Source organism: Camelus dromedarius, chromosome 12 (assembly GCF_036321535.1).
Source record: "Camelus dromedarius isolate mCamDro1 chromosome 12, mCamDro1.pat, whole genome shotgun sequence".
Lineage (NCBI taxonomy): Eukaryota > Metazoa > Chordata > Mammalia > Artiodactyla > Camelidae > Camelus > Camelus dromedarius.
In genome coordinates this window covers 519,775-538,511 of record NC_087447.1, presented here as the reverse complement: position 1 = coordinate 538,511, position 18,737 = coordinate 519,775, and the positions used below count along the sequence as shown (strand labels likewise).

General features: G+C 57.7%; 1 protein-coding gene across 1 annotated transcript; it reads right to left on the bottom strand.

The window, feature by feature from the left end:
• Positions 1-103: 103 nt before the first annotated feature.
• TALDO1 (transaldolase 1) lies at positions 104-7,033 on the bottom strand. The gene is made up of 8 exons (XM_031448323.2): positions 6,885-7,033; positions 4,093-4,216; positions 2,667-2,774; positions 2,293-2,424; positions 977-1,152; positions 660-857; positions 419-564; positions 104-321 (listed from the first exon to the last, which is right to left on the bottom strand). The coding sequence occupies exons 1-8, from the start codon at positions 6,979-6,981 to the stop codon at positions 289-291; spliced, it is 1,014 nt and encodes a 337-aa protein (XP_031304183.1). The 5' UTR covers positions 6,982-7,033; the 3' UTR covers positions 104-288.
• Positions 7,034-18,737: the final 11,704 nt, after the last annotated feature.

Genomic DNA, 18,737 nt, shown 5'->3' with positions numbered 1-18,737 from the left:
GGGCCTCATGGGGCTTGTAACCCGACCCCACCCCCGTTGGGGCTGCGGTGGCAGCCCAGGGTAGGGTGGTTGGTGTGGAGAGGGGAATGAAGCCCTGCAGGCAGGAAGGAAAAACGAGAGCTTTAATGCACCGAGCAGAATTTTACATAAAATCAGAAGTCTGTGATTCATCCCCACTCCAATTAGTAAAAAAGGCAAGATTCACTACTAGGCGTGTGCAGTCGGACCCCTGGTTCTGAGGAGGTGCTTCTGAGACGGCGCGGGTCTGTGGTCCAGCCTCAGGCGCCGCTACTTTCCGTTTTCTGCGCTGAACATCCGTTCCTAAAGACAGACGACGTGAGCCGCCACGCGCCCCAGGCTGCTCCTCACCCGCCTCAGCAGGGTCCCCTGAGGGAGCCCCCCAGACCCTGGCACTCACTGCCAGCATCCGCTCCAGCTTGACAGCGTCTGCGGCAAACTTGCGGATCCCATCCGAGAGCTTCTCCACGGCCATGCGGTCTTCGTTGTGCAGCCAGCGGAAGGCCTTCTCGTCCAGGTGGATCTTCTCCAGGTCGCTGGCCTGGGCTGGGGAGGACATGCACAGGACGCTGAGCTGAGCCCCCAAGGCCCAGCGCAGCCCCAGCTGGAGATCCCGCCCCTCAGGTGACTGGGGGACGTACCGGCCTTAGCTGAGAGCATGGGCGTCAGCTTGGTGGTGTCCTTGAGCAGCTCCCCCAGCAGCTGGGGCGATATGGTGAGGAAGTCGCAGCCTGCCAGCGCCTTGATCTCGCCCGTGTTGCGGAAGGAGGCACCCATGACGATGGTCTTGTAGCCGAACTTCTTGTAGTAGTTGTAGATCTTGGTGACGCTCTTCACCCCTGGGGAGACAACCGAGCTGACCGGCAGCTCCCCGCCCCCGCCAGGCTCAGAGCCAAGGCACCAGCTTCCCTCCACCTCTGGCCACCCCCCTTGTCCATCCCCTCTGAGGGCAACTCACCGGGGTCCTCCAGGGGCTCGTACGACTTCTTATCCGTGTTGGCCACGTGCCAGTCGAGGATGCGCCCCACGAAGGGGGAGATGAGCGTCACTCCTGCCTCAGCACAGGCCACGGCCTGGGCGAAGGAGAAGAGCAGCGTCATGTTGCAGTGGATGCCGTGGTGCTCCTCCAGCTGCCTGTGGACCGATGGGCAGTGTCAGCGGGCCTGTGGGCGGCGCCAGGCGTTCCCGCCCAGGACTGCAGCGAGCCCCATCTGACCCCAAAGATGTGCGCAACTCAGTAACGGGAGAGGCGGGAACAGGGTCATTCCACTCTCCTTAGGAACAAATCTGGAACATTCTCCAGGCTTCTCTCCCGCTGGTGGGTTGTGGGTGACCGGAATTTCCTCCAACAAACCCACATTCCAGAGGTCCCCTGTGAGACACAGTGGGTCTTCCTGCCAGACCCCAATCCCTCACTTCCTCACAGAGCCACCAGGGCTGCAGATCGCCAGCTCATCTCTTGAGCATGGCACTGTGCTGCCCTCTGTCCCACTGGAGCCCGCAGCCTCCCCTGCCCTCCTCCCCGAGCAACCCTGCAGAAAACCTGTCAGTCCACGTGACGTCCTGGGGCCTCGGCCACACTCTGGGGCGGGCGTGGGCTGTGGGCTGAGTCTCTGCTCAGGCCTATCCGGCCCCAAGTGCCTGTCCTGGGGGACAGTTTCAGAGGTGCCCCCGCCGCTTGGCCACAGGGAGGTGGTGACAAAACACAGCTGCAGGTGGTACAGGGCAGCTCCGCCAGCCAACACTAAGTGACCATAGTACCCAGCAACCTTACTCTTAGGTGCGTGCCCAGCAGACTCGGCCCCAAAACCCGAGCATGCACGCCCATAGCAGCATCGGCCGATTGCTGGGGGACAGACTTGTAAAATGCCTGGTAGACACACGAGGGGACAGCAGCCTTAAAATGCACACAGCCCTGACGCACGCCAAGCACAGGAAGCCAGACCCGGAGGCCACGGTTTCTGCAAAGGGTCCAGAACAGGCGCGTCCGGGGGCAGGCGGCAGATCTGTGGCCGCGGGTCAGTGGAACGAGTAACCCAGAGGCAGCGGTGTGGCCCCTCTGGGCGAGGCCCCAGAGCAGCTCCCGGCCGCACCTGTCTCTCCATCCTCCATACCCAGCGCGGTCTGGTGGGACACAACTTTTTTTCTGCGTGCTGCAGGCATCAGCACACTGGGCTGCTAAGGACGACACTGCGGGCCTCTCCCAGCACCTGCTCCTCTGCGAGGCCCCACCCGGGGAGACTACCCCGGCCCCCTCCTCGCCGGGACACTCACTTTCCAGCCTGAATGCCTTCCCAGGTCGATGACAGCTTTATGAGGATCCGGTCCTTGCTGACCCCGGCCTCCTTGTAGAGCTCAATGAGGCGCCGGGCCCGGGCCACCATGGCATCCTTGTCGAAGGAGAGCCTGTGTGGAGGGGCCTCAGCTCAGGGCACCCACCAGCCAGCCCAGAGCCGTGCAGCCGAGCACCCCCCCCCCACCCTGATCCAGTCTGCTCTGCGGCGGGTTCATGTACAAGCACAGGCCGCAGGAGAACTACCTGACAGGAAGCAGCTGCCACCGGACACCTGGACGCCACGTGGGAACCTCAGACCCAAGGGTGGCTGCCCCTCAGCCCACCTGACCCTGTGTCGGCCCCACCTCCTCACCTCGCATCCACTTCTGTGGATACGCGGCCAGGAATTTTCTTCAGTATTTCGGCTCCAAACAACACAAAAAGCTTATCAATAGCATTTGTAATCTGTTCCTCCTGTGACCTGAAATTCAAGGGAAAAAAATCAGCTTAGAAACTTGTTACGTTTAAATGCACAGGATTCTACATAACAAATTCTGTTATTTCTTTGTCAAATTCTTTTCCCTTCATTTTTTTTCTTAAAATAAATTTTTTTAAATTGTGGTAAAACATACATAGCATAAAATCTGCCATCTTAACCATTTTTAAGTGAATGGTCCTGGGGCATTAAGCGCATTCGTGCTGTTGTGCCACCATCACCACCGTCATCTCCACAGCCTTCTCATCTTCCCAAGCTGAACCCCTCCACCTTCTGGCCCGTGAAAAGGACAGTCTCTCCAATCTCTGTAGTCGCCTGGGCAGACGAGTATATACACAGTGCTGTTCCAAGATGGACTGAAAGCTCTCCAGCCTGTGTGTCAGGGGCTACAGCCCTCTAGGGGTCTGGACGGGAGCAGGGCAGCCTGGCAATCACCAAGGACACCACCTCGTCACCAGTTCCAGGAACATGGAGAAGGGACAGGGAAGCAGTGACACTGGGTGTGCCCAGTGGTGAGTGGGCGGGGGCAGTGACAGAGCACCTCAGCAAACGATGGGGCCAGTAAAGGGCAGGCCAGCCCAGGATGAGCTCCTGCCAGGTTACCCCTATTCCCTGCAGGCCGCTTCCAGCTGGGCAGTATCAGCCTGATGGAAATTTAAATTTAAATTTAAAATGGCACCAGCAAAGGCAGACCTGTGGAGGGGAGAGCCAGGCTGCGGTAGCTGGGGACAGCGGGGGCCGGCCGGGAGGTGCCTGTCCTCAGAGACTAGACTGTGGCCACGGCTGCACCACTGCATACATTTATCAGAACCAATCGGACTGTGAGCTTAGACAGTGAGTCTCACTCCAGTAAAGCTGCTGAAAGATAGCAAAATGAGGCGGGGCGGGCATCCAGCTCAGGGACAGGGCACATGCTTAGCACGCATGAGGTCTGGGGTTCCAACCCCGGTACCTCTGTTAAATTTAAATAAATAAATAAATAAGCCTAATTACCTTCCCCCCAAAAAACAAAACAAAATTATAAAGAAAAGTTAACAAAATGCCAGGAAGCAGGCCCGTAGCTACCAGGCGTGGGGGACCGACGACAAAGGGGAGGGAGATTTTGGGGGGGGGGGCCTGCAGCTGTTCTGCATCTCAACAGGGTGCTGTCTCTACACGCTCCTGCAGCAGGGGTGGTCGGCTACGTGGAAATAACGTGTTGGTAAAGCTGACAGAAGTAAACATGAAAACAGACCTTTCCTTGAGTCTAAGACCCCTGAGAGTTGGGGGGAAGCAGCTGAAACAGCCCCCGACCCGGCCTCACCCGCCCAGCCTCCTGCCGTAGGCGATGGCCTCCTCCACCAGCTCCTGGTAGGCGGGCATCTGCGCAGCAGCCAGGATCAGGGATGGGTTCGTGGTGGCATCCTGTGGCTTGTACTCCTCGATGGCTGGGGAAATAATTGCGGACAGCAGGAAGCTAAGTGGGGTGCTCGCTTCCTCCAAGAGATCTGAGACAACCCCCTACAAACCCTAAACACAAGAAGAGCCAAGAATGTCTTCCGAGCGCACATCTCCCTCCCTGTCCTAGAGGACCGGCCATGGGGCAGCTGCTTGCACAACAAGCAATGTCGGGGACTAAAGCCAGGGATCAGTGTGGGGGGGGGGGGGCGGGAGCCCGCCCGACACATTGGGGGAGTGCACACAGCATCTCCCCCGACTGCTCTGTTCTCTCAACTCTTCTCTCTTGGAGCACACCAGTTCTTCCTTAGTAACCAGGTGAGGATTGCTGAGAAAGCAGCGGGCTGATCAGGAGCCTCACACCCAGGCAGTCAGGGCAGCACGGAGCTCATGTTCAAACTGCTCAGCTTCCAGGATTAGCTGGTTCAGTAAGTTGACTTGGCAAGTTAGTATTTTCAAAGTATCTTTTGATGACAAAGCTACAGAGATGAATAAGGGGGTTCTTGGGAGCTGGAGGGAGAGCTCTGTGTCCCAGCAGTGCTGGTGGCTACGAGACCTTCCGTGCTACCAAACCACCACAGACTGCCCTCTCTGCTGTGCAGGTGGAAACTGAAGACTGGGCAGGCCTGCAGCCTCCTCACAGTATTGTGCTGGTGCCAAGTTCCTGGTTCTGATGTCACACTGTGGTCACACAGAGTGTCACCACTGGGGAATGAGAGGCAAAGGATTCATGGGTCTGTATGGGCTAATTTTACAACTTCCTGTCTATAATTATTTCAAAATGACACGTTAAGAAAAAGTGCTCTGGAGCGGAGAAGCTTACACAGATGTGTTGAAACTCACAGAGCAAGGCACCGAAAATGGTGCCTTTCATTGTATAAAATTATGCTTGATGAAGCTGACTTCTGACAAAATTGCAACTGAAACCAAAACCTGTCTGGAGTCAACAGAGGGGCTTCAGGGTCCAGGGACTGTTAAATAGCATGCAAAGCTGGGGACGGGGCATTGTTCTGAAAATAGCGTCCACTGCCTTGATTATATTGTCAGAGGCCCAATGACTTGCCTAGAGTAAGAGCCTTCAGTTCATAAAATGACCATAAAACCGGATGCCCTGTTTACAACTATGTAACATTTATGGATATACATTATCAGAGCATGTATTTTTTAATAAAGTTAGATTTTTAATAAAATCTAAAAATTTTAAATGTCAGTACTTGAGTTTAGATATTTCTATAAAGGGGGGTAGCAAGCATTCCCCAGGACCCCCTGCCTTGCAGGCCCTACACGACAGAAGGTGACGGACTAGCCACCCTGCCCCTGCCGCCAGGTGAGACCAGAGCTCTGTCAACTGAGAAAGACGGAAAATACTCCAAGCTAAGAAGGCGCAGGAAGACGTGCAGCCACTTTTCCAGCACTCTCTATCCTACTGATGTCATTGTCAGAGGCCTGCACCACGGAGGGCGGGGTTGAAAGAGGATGGAGGCCTCCTGGGAGAGCAGGAGCTGGAATCTCCCAAGGCCCCCCAATTCTGACCGGGTGAGGACATCTGTCAGATGGTTTAAAACACAGGCTGGGCTCAAGCCAATCACTGTCTCCATCTTTTACATTTAAGCAGCCAAACATGCTTACTCACTCTGCTAGGCTCTGCCAGATAAAGACTTACTGTTACCAAAGAGGAGTTAAAGCCTGTTTCTCAAGTCACCATGAGAAAGCAGAAAACAGAGGAACTCGTCTGTGTGTTGTGTGCCTCACAGCGCTCATATCCATAGGGAACTGCAAGATTCTCCTGAAAATCTTAAACTTCACAGCCCAACGGAATGGAGGTTCACCTAGTCTGGGCGCTGCAGAGGGCAGAAAAGCTTAGTTCTCCAGTTCTCTCCAAGGAACGTGATTCAAACCGGGGAAAATCTAAATTTGGGACAAGCTTTGCTCTCCTCAACGCATGAGGTTTTACCCATCCAGTTCCTGGGCCCCAGGCGGTGAACGTCTAACTGGTCTGCACCCTGCCACAGTCACCAGCATGCACAGCTGTCCCCTGGGTAGGGCTGGAAAGTGTGTGCAACAGGAGGTTTCAAAAGCGAGTGGTGTCATACGCAGTTTCTGGTCTTTCTGGGCCCAGAACTAACTCATTTTCCTGCTCGGCGGTGAACATTCGCTTAACAAAATTGCCTAGTGTAACCACCAACTAACCGCGAGAAAGTCAGCTCCAAGGCGGGCCTTGAATCTCCCCAAATCAAAGCATTTGGTCACCGTCCCCTGACCCGCTGACCCACTGACCGTTCACAGCCGGCTCCCGCGGGCTGCCAGCAGCTCGGAGAGAACCTGGGCGCCAGGCCCCGCGACTGCTGGGTCCCGAGGCAGACCCCCTCGCCCCGGGCCGAGGGCGGACGGGGAGCCGGGAACGGGGCTCTAGGGAGAAGGGGGGCGGAGGCCGGGGGGATCGGGGGCCTGGGGGGGCGGCGGCGGACTTCGCGGCCCGGGACGCCGAAGGCCGGTGGCCCCGCTCCGCCCCCCGGCGCCCCTCACTCGCTTGCCCGCACCCCGGCGCCCCTCGCCCGGTCTCCCCTCACCCCCGGGCCGGCCGGCGCGCGGCGTCCACGAAGCCCCCGCACTGCCGCCCGGCCCGCTCCTGGAGCGCGGGGCCCCGCGTGGTCTCACCGTGGAAGTCGCCCGTGTCGGCCACCACGGTGGTGAACTGCTTAAGCTGGTCCAGCGCGCTCTCCATCCTCTGCCGCTTGATCGGGGACCCCGACATGGCGAGCGGCGGCCGGAGCAGGAAGTCCACAATGCCCCGCGGTCCCGCCCCCGGGCGCGGCCAATCGGAGCGCGGCGCGGGAGGGCCGTGCGCGCCAGCGCGGGCGAGGCCCCGCCCCGGAGACCGCGCCCCGTGGGCTGGGCTGGGCGGGGCCCCTGGAGCCGGGAGTGCGCTGGAGCAGGGCACCCTTCCAGTGATGCGCCCCGAAATCGGTGTACCCGCGGAGCGAGGCGTTGAGCTCCTCGGAGCGTTGAGCCCGGAGTGACGCCTCCCCCAGCACTGATGCGCCCCTGGGGCAGTGATCCCCTGAGAGGTGCTGTCCCCGACGAACGCGCCGGCTCACTTCCCTCCCGCCTCCAGTGCGGAGAGAGCTGGAGTAAAGGTCGACGAGGCTCCACCGAGTTCAGGCTGAGGCGTTAAGCCGATCTCGGGAGAGCGGAGTCCCAGAGAGGCCTGGACAGCTCAGACCCTGGGCCACGGCCTCCGCGGACGGTGAAAAAGGCCTTTCTTAGCCCTGTTCCCTGACCGGCAGCCGCTCCGGCGGTCAGGGCGCCTGCGGCGAGGGGCGGCCGGCGCGAGTGCGCTGGGGGTGTGCTCGTGGGTTTGGGTTGCCGCCCCCTGCCAACCCTCGTGGGGCTGGGGGCACCCAGGGTGCGCATCCTCTCCTCAGGCCTGGCCGCTCCTCCGGGCCCTGGCTACCTCAGGCGGGCCTGGTGCCTGGGGAGGGGCTTGGAGGGGCGGTGAGGTGGCTTCATTTTCTCCAGGATGGGTCAGTTGCCTCCTTGCCTTGATTCTGGGAATCTGCCCCAGATGAATAGTACTATGTTCAGAAATACGAAATAAAATTCACATTTTATGGCAAGACAAGAAAAATTTAAACATAAAAAACGTGTTCTCTGCCACTTGGCCTCCTGTCTCCCCTCTCTTGTGCATTGTGTATCTGCATTATGCGTCGAGCTCCCCATCAACAGAAATACTGCTTAACCATAAAGAGCAACATTGTCCCAACACCAACAAGACAGCTCCTTGGAGATAACATTCCTGTCGTGAACACAACTCAGCAGTCGGTGTTGCGTGCAGGTTGGTAAAAGCAGGTACAAAAGGCAAAGGGTGAGAACAGAAAGGAGTGTGTTAGGTCATGCTGCCACAGGCGAGAGGGGCTCATGTGAGCCCCGAGGGCCGGGTGTTGGGGTCTTTTATCAGGTCGGATCACAAGGTAGCCTGATCGGCTTGTGCACACGTCTCTGATTGGCTGCAGGTGAGGTAAGAAGTTTAGGGTCTATGGCTCTGATAAGGTGGAGGTGTGGGCTGAAACAAGCCAGCCGGAGCTGTTGTGAGGTTAGGCATGACCTGAGGCTGTCAGTTTGTTGGGGAAACACGCCCAGGAAAGAATGTACTTTATCTGTTCAGGGATTGATCGCAGGCGGACGTCTGAGAATGGTGTCCTTGGACTTGAAGGATGTTGGCCCCACAATTCCTTCTTGATCTTGTAAGGAGCCAGACCTGGATTGTATAGACTGTCAACAATGTGTCATTTAACACCCTGCCCTCCACCTCAAAAACTGTGCCTTGACGTCTAATGGGCAGAATGATTCTCGGGGCTTTCTGAGGGGCTGTTCCCAGGTTATAATCCTCAGTTTGGCTCAAACAACATTTTCCGTTTCTTTCTTAGATCAACTGCTTAGTTTTTCATCGACAGAAGGTGTCCCGGGCAGTACAGCATCAGTCGTAGGAAGTGTTGCTGAAGGCAAGTTCACGTGCCCCACGAACAGCGAGGCCAGACAAACCGAAACGCTGGTGTCTGGAGCAGAGAAAGGTTTACTGCAGCGCCGGGCGAGAACCGGTGTCTTGTGCTCAGAAGCCCAGAACTCCCCCATGGTTTTTAGGGAGAAGTTTTCATAGGTAAAATTGGGGGTGAGGGAGGCAGGATGTGTGACTTTCTTCTGATTGGTTGATGGTGAGGTAACCAGGTGAAGTTTCCAGAATCTTGTGCTCAGCCAGAAGTTGCCATCCTCCACCTGGGTGGGGGCCTTAGTTCCTGCAGAAAAACAAGATAATTTTCTGCATGTTCCTTGAAGAGGAGCCAGGACCTGCCCCAGCTGCACTGTAGTTTCTGGGCTCTTCCTCCCTTGCGTCTGCACTCCCTCCCCCCCTGTGTAGCAATTGGCCAAATCTGCCCTTTGGCACTCTGGAGGGCCAAGAAGGCTGAATGAGGCCTACTTCCTGCAAACAGGAAACAGGGGATTAGGAAAGGGTTTGTACTTGGAACTGCCCCATGGGGCTCTGCTCAGTTTCACAGAGAAATGTAGAAGCAGGAACTACACTTCGCAGAAGATATGTGTTAATCAGAGAAATGCATATTAAAACCACAGTCTCCTTTCTCTCACTCAAATGGCAATACCAAGCGCTGGTGAGGTTGTGGAGAAACTGGAACTCCCACGGCGCTGGAGGGGACACAGCATGACACAAGGTGAACTGCTGGGGAAACGGTTTGGTGTTTTCTCATAATGTCAACCACGTACTTACCATGTGACCCGGCACTCTCACTCCTCAGAAGAACGCATCCACAAAGATCTGCATGTGGATAATCACAGCAGCGTCACTGATTAAACTTCCCAGCTGGAAGGGACCCGGATATCCATCAGCAGAAGCGTCATGCAGCAGAGACACCTGTCCAGGAATAGTGATGGACTAGCGATGATACAGGAAAAATGTAGGGCACGAGAGGATGGCCGTGTCCCAGGTCTTGGACGAGTCCCTGGGATGCACCCTGCCCAGTGAGGGTCCTTGGGTTTGCACAGGAAAGAATTCAAGAGGGAGCCACAGTTGAGTAAAAGTAGATTTATTTAGAGAGATGAATGGGGAAGGGGTGGGGTAAAGTAGAAATAGATACACACTCCGTAGGCAGAGTGCAGGCCTTCTGGGAAGCCAGGAACGACCCCAGGCGCAGGGCTGTTAGTCGCCACGTGCTGACAAGTGGGGGGGGTTATTCCAGCTACTTTGGGGAGGGGGCAGGGATTCCCAGGAACGGGGCCACCCCCTCTCCTTCACCTTTCATGGTTAGCCTCGGGTCACTCACCAGGCTAACACGTTACAGTGTGTGTAATGAAGCTCAAGGTCCAGTGGAGGTCAAATCTCCCTCATCTTGGGCCTCCGGGTCTACTGGGAGTTGACGTTTCCGCCATCTTGGTGCTAATTGCTGTGTCATTCCTTTAATGGCTGTTCCCCACCCCCTTCCCTCCTGTCTCATTTTTTAAAACCTTTTTTTTAATTGAAATCTCCTGTCTCATTGACACCTGCAACAACTCATTTAATTCTCACAAGCATTACAGTGAACGAAAGTGAGACAGGAAGGAAGGGGGACAAGGTACAGCTAAAGCCTCAGGGTCACAGAAGGAGCAAGGGGTTGGGGAAAGGGGGCTGGGAGAAGGCTCTTGGGGGTGCCTGGCTAGCTCTGATCCATCCAGGTGGGCTTCCCGTGGGTCCAGCACCTGACTCGGCCCCTTCCCAGGGTGCCCCTAAGCCCTGGCCCTGTGGCCCAGGTGGTGGAAGGCAGGGAAGACTCCCTGGGTGCTCTTGCATGGGCTGGAGGAGACTCCTCAGGGGCCTCGGTGCCCTCTGGGCGTCCCCACCCAGGTCCCCACCCAGTACACTGATCCCTGGGGACAGGTGGAGGGTTGGGTTGGGTCGTGGGCAGGTGGCTGCCCTGAGGAGGTCCAGCCTCACTGCAGGCCCTGAAAGCGCAGAGCACAGCATCCTCACAGCCGGGGACGGTGGGCAGGGAGCGCTCCAGGACTCTGTCCCAGCAGTACCAGGACCCTCCTGTGGACCACGCCAAATAGGAACTCCGTGGGGCAGAGGCCATGGGCCTGCGAGGGGTCAGGGGCATCCGGGGAAGCTTCCTTGAGAAGCTGGCCTTTAGCAGACACCAGGTTCTGGGGGAGAGCCAGGCAGGGCACTGCAGAAAAGAAACGGCCAGTGCAAAGGCCCTGAGGCAGGAGTCACTGCTTGTCATAGGAACTGTAAGAAGCTGAGGTCTGGAGGCAACAGGGGACCCCTTGAGATCACCCAGCCCTCTGCAAAGACTTGTTTCAGGAGCCTGGAGGGCTTGGAGCAGAGGAGGGATGAGATAGGACTTAATTTTAAAGGGTTTCTTTGGGTGCTGTGTGGGGAACAGACTGAGGGGGCGAGGGTGGAGGCAGTGCAGGGCCACTGCTCTCCCTGGGGCAGGGACAGTGACCAGAGGGCGGCTAGGATGGAGTGGGTGCAGAGTGGACATGAGAGAGGGGCCAAGACAGCCAGCACCTGAATCCCAGGCTGATGTGAGGGAGTGCACCAGGTGGGGGGCAGAAGCTTCTGGTTTGGGGTGTCTTGATGCTAAAAGCCAAGCTGCAGAGGGTTTAGGGTCTTGAGCTTAGTGGGTGCTTAGCCTGGAGAAGCACATTTGAGAGGCACTGAACCAGGGCACCTGAAGCCAGGAGGCAGGATGGACCATCCAGGAGAGAGATGGAGAAGGCCAGGCCATGCGCAAGGTGGAGCCTGGATCTGGGAGGAGCATCTGGAAAACTAGGTTCCCTGGGGGTGTGGGAGGGGTGCTCCAGGGCCTTGAGGGTGGCCTCCCGCTGGGACTCTGTGCTGACTTCGCCAGGGACCACCACGGTCAGGGGTGGGAGGAGGAGGTGGGACAAGGGTAGAGTCCTGCTCACTCAAGGCTTTGGGGCTGTGAAGGGAGCAGAGCTCATAAGGGCTGGGGTGGGGGCACTCATGCAAGGCTGGCCTTTGTCACCAGACAGGGCATCAGGGGTGATGGGAGGGGCGGGCAGCAGCCTGGGCACCGACGGGCAGGGGCAGAATGCTGGGGACATGTGCGGAGGCTCTGCTGACCACTTCCGTCTTCAGGGATGTTCCAGGAGGCCAGTCACCAGCCGAGAGGGCGGGGGTTGGAGGAGGAGGGGCGGGGTTGGGCCAGTGAGATGTGGCGACTGGGCTTGGCAGGTGGGTGCCACCTGTTCCTCCAGCAACTCTGGGCGGGGTCAGGAGGGGCAGAAGGTGGATTTGACCTCAGTGGGGCTTAGCCCAGAGAAAAGAAGCTGCTGTGGGTGGAGGAGGGGAGCATGGACACAGGTGAGGCTGAGAAGGGCAGGTCCTGGGGGGGGTGCTGGGTGGAGGGCGTGAAGGTGACGTCACGGCAGGTGAGTCAGGCGAGCACGCAGGGCAGGTGTGGAAGGCTGGGGCTGCTGGGTTGAGCAATCCCTGCCACTGGCCTTAGTCACAAGGAAGGAAGAGAGTCGTTTCCGTGGGTCAGGAACCCCACGAGCGCAATGATTTTTTGGATATGACACCAAAAGCACAGGCAATAAATGAAAAATGTGATAAAGGGAGTGACATCAAAATTTTAAACTTTGTATCAAAGGATGCAGTCTGCGGGATGAAGGAGCAAATCGTCACATCTGATGAGGGTTGGTGTCAGGAGACACAGAGGGCGCCTACGACCCCAGCAGAAAACAAACAACCTGATTCAAACACGGGCAAGGACCTTTCTCCGAAGAGGACACACAAATAGCCCATGAGCAAAGATGCCCGAAGTCACCGACCACCAGGGAAATGCAAGTCACAGCCTCAAGGAGGCACCACTGACCCCCGTGAGGGCGGCTACTCTCAACGTAACGGAAAACACAGGCGTCTGTGAGGGTGTGGGGAAGGGGACCCCCGCCCCTGCCCTGCTGGTGGGGGATGTTCCCACCGTGGAGGACGGTGTGGAGGGGCCTCAGAAAACAACAAACAGAATTCCCATGTGACCTGGCAACTCCACTTCTGGGAACATCCTGTCGACCAAAGCACAAAGCAGGAGGCTACAAATAGGAGAAGACAGTTGATCTGGGGTCTTAAGGACTGTGGTTCAGGAGACACAAATTTGAGTGAAACAGAAAGAGGGTTCAGGGGAAGAGGAAGAGTCCAGCTTTCAAAGACAAGAGCCGGAGGACGTTGAAGCTGTCTGCTGAGCCTGGGGACTGACTCTGACATGAGTCAGGAGGTGCTTGTCCCTAAGGAGTCAGCTGCTGTTTTAGGGTCAGGGTCTGACAAGTGTCTTGACTTTCTGGCAATGTTCCGGATGGCTGCATTCGGGCAACAAGCCCAAAGGTCAGACTCCATCCAGACTGAGGCGTGCACAGTCCCACCTCCTCAGGGAGCTCCTGGCTTTGCTTTAGAGCTGGCCCTTAGCAATACCCCTTCCATTTTTATTTTCCTTCCACAATCCCCAAAAGAATCAAAAGCAGGGTCTCGAGGTATTTGTACACCCATGTTCACAGCATCAGTCACAACAGCTAAAACATGGAAACCACCACGTGTCCATCGACGGACGACGGACAAACGAGACATGGTACAACCCTATGTGGCAGTGTGATCTGTGGTCAATACAGGTTTGACCTTTGTCCCCAGTTCCTGGCTCACACCCCCCCAAACCCTCGGAATTTCCTAAGAGCAACGGGAGCATCTTTTTACGACATTGGGTCTTTTGGCCTCAGTTCCTGAAATCCCCTCGGAGCCAGGAAGTGAGACGGGTGTCTTGATATCCATAACAAGCCTCCCACGACCACGCGGAGTCTGTGTTAATGAGGTGACTCTAGGAAATCCCCCAAGGATGGGGGTATGGTGGCCAGGGGAACCACCCATGATTAGAGGGGTGGAGCCTCCATGAAAACCCATAAAGGGGGGCGTTCAGAGAGCTTCCAGGTTGGCCAACCAGAACGGGTCCACGTGCTGGGCTCCAAACTCCGCAGGGACAGAAGCTCCTGTATTTGCAACCCTTCCAAACCTCGCCCTGTGTATCTCTCCTCTGGCTGTTCATCTGTACCCTTTAATATCCTTTGTAATAAACCAGCAATCTAGTAAGTAAACTGGTATCCTGGATTCTGTGAACTGCCCTAGCAAATCAATCGAACCAGAGAAGGGGGTCGTGGGAACCTGCTCCTTGTCGTCGGTTGGTCACAAGCACAGCTGGCAACCTGGCTTGGCACCTGAAGTGGGGGCCGTCCCGTGGGACTGAGCCCTTGCCCTGTGGACTCTGGTGCAATCTCCAGGCAGACAGAGTCAGAAGAAGAAGTGAGTTGAATTGTCTGACCTCCAGCTGGTGGTGGTGGAGGAGTGCTTGGTGGTTCGGGGAAAAAGCCGCACATGTTGGGACTGGGTGCAGAAATGTGGTCTGTACGAAGGAACGTTGTTCAGCCTCAGAAAGGGAGACAGTTCTGACACACACGACATGAACGGACCTCGGGGACGTGATGCTCAGTGAAATAAGCCAGACACAGAGGGACACATCCTGTGAGATTCCTCTCACGTGGGGTCCCCAGGGTCACCATTCACAGAGAGAGACAGTAGGACGGTGGGGGCAGGGGCTGGGGGGCTGTGTTTAATAGGGACAGGGTGTCACTTTGGGAAGATGGACAAGTCCTGGAGGAGGATGGTGATGGTCACACAACAGTGTGGAAGAGCTTAGTGCCCGAGCTGCACAGACAAAAACGGTTAAGCGGGTACCTTTTATGCTCCAGGTATTTTACCACAATTTAAATGAAAGACTGTGAGGGTGGCTGGGCTGGGTGGCTCTGGCTCTGTCCCAAGGCTTAGGCTGTGTCACCTGAAGGCCTGAGGGGCAGTGGGGCAGCTTGCACTGTGCTGCCCACAGGCTGTGGCGGGAGGTCCCTGTTTGTTACCTGGTTGGCCTGTCCTCACACGTGGTCTGGCACCTGTCCGGTCTGCAGCTTGAGGGGGAGCGGCAGGGAGGTGAGGCTTGCTTCAAGGTCCTGTTCCCCAGAGCTTTTAAACTTCCCCTTTAAAGACCTGCACAGCGATGGGGTGCGTGGACACAGGCCTTAAAGTTCAAGTGTGTGTGTAGGGGAACCCCAGACTCAGGACAGCAGTTCCTTTCGGGGCGTAGGTGCTCACGGGACTGAGGAGGGACCCAGGGATTCGACTCCGGAGGCTGGGGATGAGCGTTTGGTTGGTCACAGAGCCCGGCTTCACCTGCCCAGTTTCCCCTGTCTTTACTGACACATGGACGCCCTTTCGGGGCCGTTCCCTGCCCCTGCAGAACTCTTCCAGTCCTCTGCATGAGCTTCTGCAGAATGCAGGTTGCTTCTAATACTCGCTCAACCCTTTTCCTCCCACAGGCACCTGCCCTGCTGGTTGCGCCCCATCCTCGCCCCTGCCTTCCTCTCTGGTGACTTCTGCCGCCTCTGTCCCCTCCCACACGCACAGCGGTGTCCTCTGGAGACTTCCCAGCGCGGCCTGGCGGGCCACGGGCCCAGGCCAGCGTCTGGCTCTGCCACCCGAGAGCTGACAGGCTTGTTTGCCCCTTCTGATGGCCGACTGTCAGCACCTGCTCAGGCCGGGGGGCACCCAGGGTCCCCGTGACCGCCCCCCACGGCCTTGCCCATTTCCCGCTGGGATCACCGGCTTTGCCGGCCGTGTGGTCTCCCTGCAGACTCTGTGTCAATGCCTCTCGAGGTCTGGGGCCTCGATATACTTTCACACACTGACAAATTATCGAGGGCCTCAAAGAAGTCTCTTTTACGTGGGTTATTGCCGTCGGTATTGACTGTATCAGGAAAAAACCCGGCAAGAAGAGTGGCATCAATACACGTTTTTGCAGGTCTCCTGGACGCGCCTTCACAGCAGCTGGCGCCCGTCCCTGCCCCCGCCTTCCGTCTGCTGGGGCCCGTCCTCCAGGCTGAAGGCACGGAGGGAATCCGGCCGCGCACAGATCTGCACGTGGAAAGGCAGGAGCACGTGGATGGCCATCTCGGGTCATCGTGGACTTTCCCCTTCGGTCCGACACCAAACCCCCACAAGCAGCGTCTCCCGCGGAGCTGCCATCCGGCACGTGGTCCCCCCAGGGCAGGTCTCGCCCGGGCCTCGGGAACCCTCGGTCCACCTCGCTCTGTGACGGGACGTTTGGCCGTCGTGATGCTGTGACATCCTGTGTCAGAGTTTCACATTCCGCGTCCGCGGAACGCACGCTCTCCAACACCATCCGCCCCTAGAAAGCTCTTTTTTCGGGAAGCGGTCTCGCTTACGGTGGCAGGTTCCAAAATTCTTAATTTCCACTAGGAAGCTCGAATTTACCATGACAATAAAGGCTGTCTTCTGTTTTTCTCTTTCTCTTTTTTAATTTTTAATTTTTGGCAGGGAGGTAGTTAGGTTTATTTACCAATCTTTTTTTAACGGAGGCACTGGGGGTTGAACCCAGAGCCTCGAGCGTGCTGAGCACACGCTCTGCCACTGAGTTATCCTCTCCCCACCTGCCTGTGCCTTTTCCTGAAGTGACAGGTCCCTCCCTCATTCTGGAGAAGCCGGCTGCCAGGAACCCAGGTGTGACCAGCACAGCCCAGGGGTCGCGCTCAGCTCGCACCTGGCCCCTCACACCCCGGGGCGGCACCACGTCCGCGCGCAGCAGGGTGCCGTGGGACCCGGTTCCTCGCACTCCGGGGCCGAGACTGGGCTCAGTCCCACGAGGAACGTCTGTGGACCCACCCGGACTCTGGTGCTTCTTTCCCTGGGGGTGTGTGGTGGGGAAGATGAGGGGCCCTGCCCCGCCGGGCCGGCACCCAGACCCTGGCTGAGGGGCCAGCAGCCTCGCCCGCTGGGGCTTCTGCACCGTCTGTGCCAACGTGAGCCCAGAGAAAGCGGCAGATCGCTTCGTGTTAGCTCCTGGGGCTGCCACAGCAAATTACCACAGACCGCCTGGGATTCACGGTCTCCCCAGCCTGCAGGCTACAAGTCGGAGGCTAAGGTGTCCACCCAGGCAGCTCCTCAAAGGCTGGGAGGGAGCATCTGGCCCAGGCCCCTCCCCCGACTGCAAGCTTTGATAACCCTTGTCTTGTAGAAGCATCAGCCTGATCTCTGCCTCCATCTTCACATGACCTCCTTTGTGTGGGTCTGTGTCCAGATGTCCCGTTTATAAGGACACCAGTCATGTTGGGTTAGGACCCAACCTAATGACCTAACCTTACATGATTCTTGGGGGATACAATTCAACCTAGAGCGTACTCTGCCTTGTTATGAAACTCATTCAGAGCTCAGGCCCCCCGACTAGGGGCCTGGGGACCCCACCTGGGATGCTGCTGTTCGGGGGTCTGTTCCATTTGGTTTCACTTCTGAACAGGCCCACAGCCCCTCAGCTCCCGCAGCCCCTTGGGGTCCTCCGGTGAACGTGTGTCATCATTCGGATGAAGCCCAGCTCATCCACCCGTTTTGACGTTTTGCGCAGAAAGTTCCTTGTCAGTTTCATCACAAAGATACTTCCTGCAGTTTCTTCTACCATCTTGATAAGTGTGCCTCTCATGTAATACTTGAGGAAGTCAATCATTTTGGGGGGGAGGGGCTAGGTCATAGGAATCCTTTTTATGTTTCTCTAAACACAGAGCTGCTTTCAGCACCACCTTCAGCTGTGAGTCCTCTTCTCCGGCCAGCCCCACCTTCTCCAGGTTAACGGGTGTGCCTCTCACCTCAATTCTGTCCCGGGCAGCTTGATACGGGTGTGAGGGACATCTTACCCTCATGCTATTCTGTGCACGAACCTTGCAGTAAATCAGATATTTTGAAAAAGTTGAAAAGGAAAAAGCAGCTTCACCCGGATGGTGTGGGAAGCCCCTCTGGCCTCCGGGCCAGGCCTATGGGGGTGAGGAGGGGGTATCAGAGCCCCACTGGGAGGAGGAGGTTCACAAAGACACGCCTGTTCCGAGGACAGAGCTGGCCTTGTTCGCCGGGACATTTGCTGGTGCACAGTGCGGCGCACAGAGCGAGCCCTGGGGCTGGCAGCTCCCCTGGAGTGATGTTCCTGCCCAGCCCATAGTCAGACCCTCCACAGCCTCCCTCTTCCCGGCCTGACCACTGCGGAGTGGGAAGTGGGGAGGTGAGTGGCTAGGACACAGATCGGGCCAAACTGCACTGAAGCCAGGCCCTGCCCCACCCTGGGCTCCGGCAGGCGACCTGGCCCCTCTCTGTCTACCTCACGGACACTAACATCCCCGGGGCTCCAGGGAAGGTGGTGCTCAGGCACCCCTAACCTGGGGCCCTGGATGGTGATGCCCTGGGCTGGGGCGCAGAGTGACCCGGCACACCTGCCCTGACAGCTGTGTGACTGGGGCTGCCCAGGGCTGCCTGCTCTTGGGAGGGGCCCAGCAGTCAGCGGGGAAGGCCAAGGCCTGAGCAGATGGGCGAGGCCGGGGACCCCCAGGACCAGCAGCTCTGGCGTAGTGGAAGCCGGCCTGGGGCCCTGGGGGTACAGGGGGCTGGGATCTCCTCAGGCTGTCCAGGAAGCACGGTGGGGCACACAAAGGGGGACAAAGCAGGAGGTGGCCTGTGGATGGACTGGAGGAGGGGAGGGAGGGGTGAGAAGAAAGCAAGTGGAGGTCCTGGGGCTCGCAAAAGATAAGCGGCCCAGCTCAGAGGCAGGCTCCCCAAAGCCCAGACCCCCTGCTGAAGATGGAGCCTTGCTGGGTGGGGGCAGAGGGTGGGCAGGTGGGGGCTGCCCTCTGACCTCCAGTGCTGGTTTGGGTACCCCTGGGCCAGGAGAGGCCTCCTTTGGAGCAGGAGGAGCTGGGGTGCCCACCCCTACTCTGAGCGAGGGGCTCCACCAAGCAGGGTGGGGAGGCTGCCTGGTCAGGGTATCCGTTGCTCCTCTCCCAGGGGGTATGGCGGTCAAGTCTTGGTGTGGCCCAGAGGGCATCAGACACACCCAGTTCCCCTTGACTGAG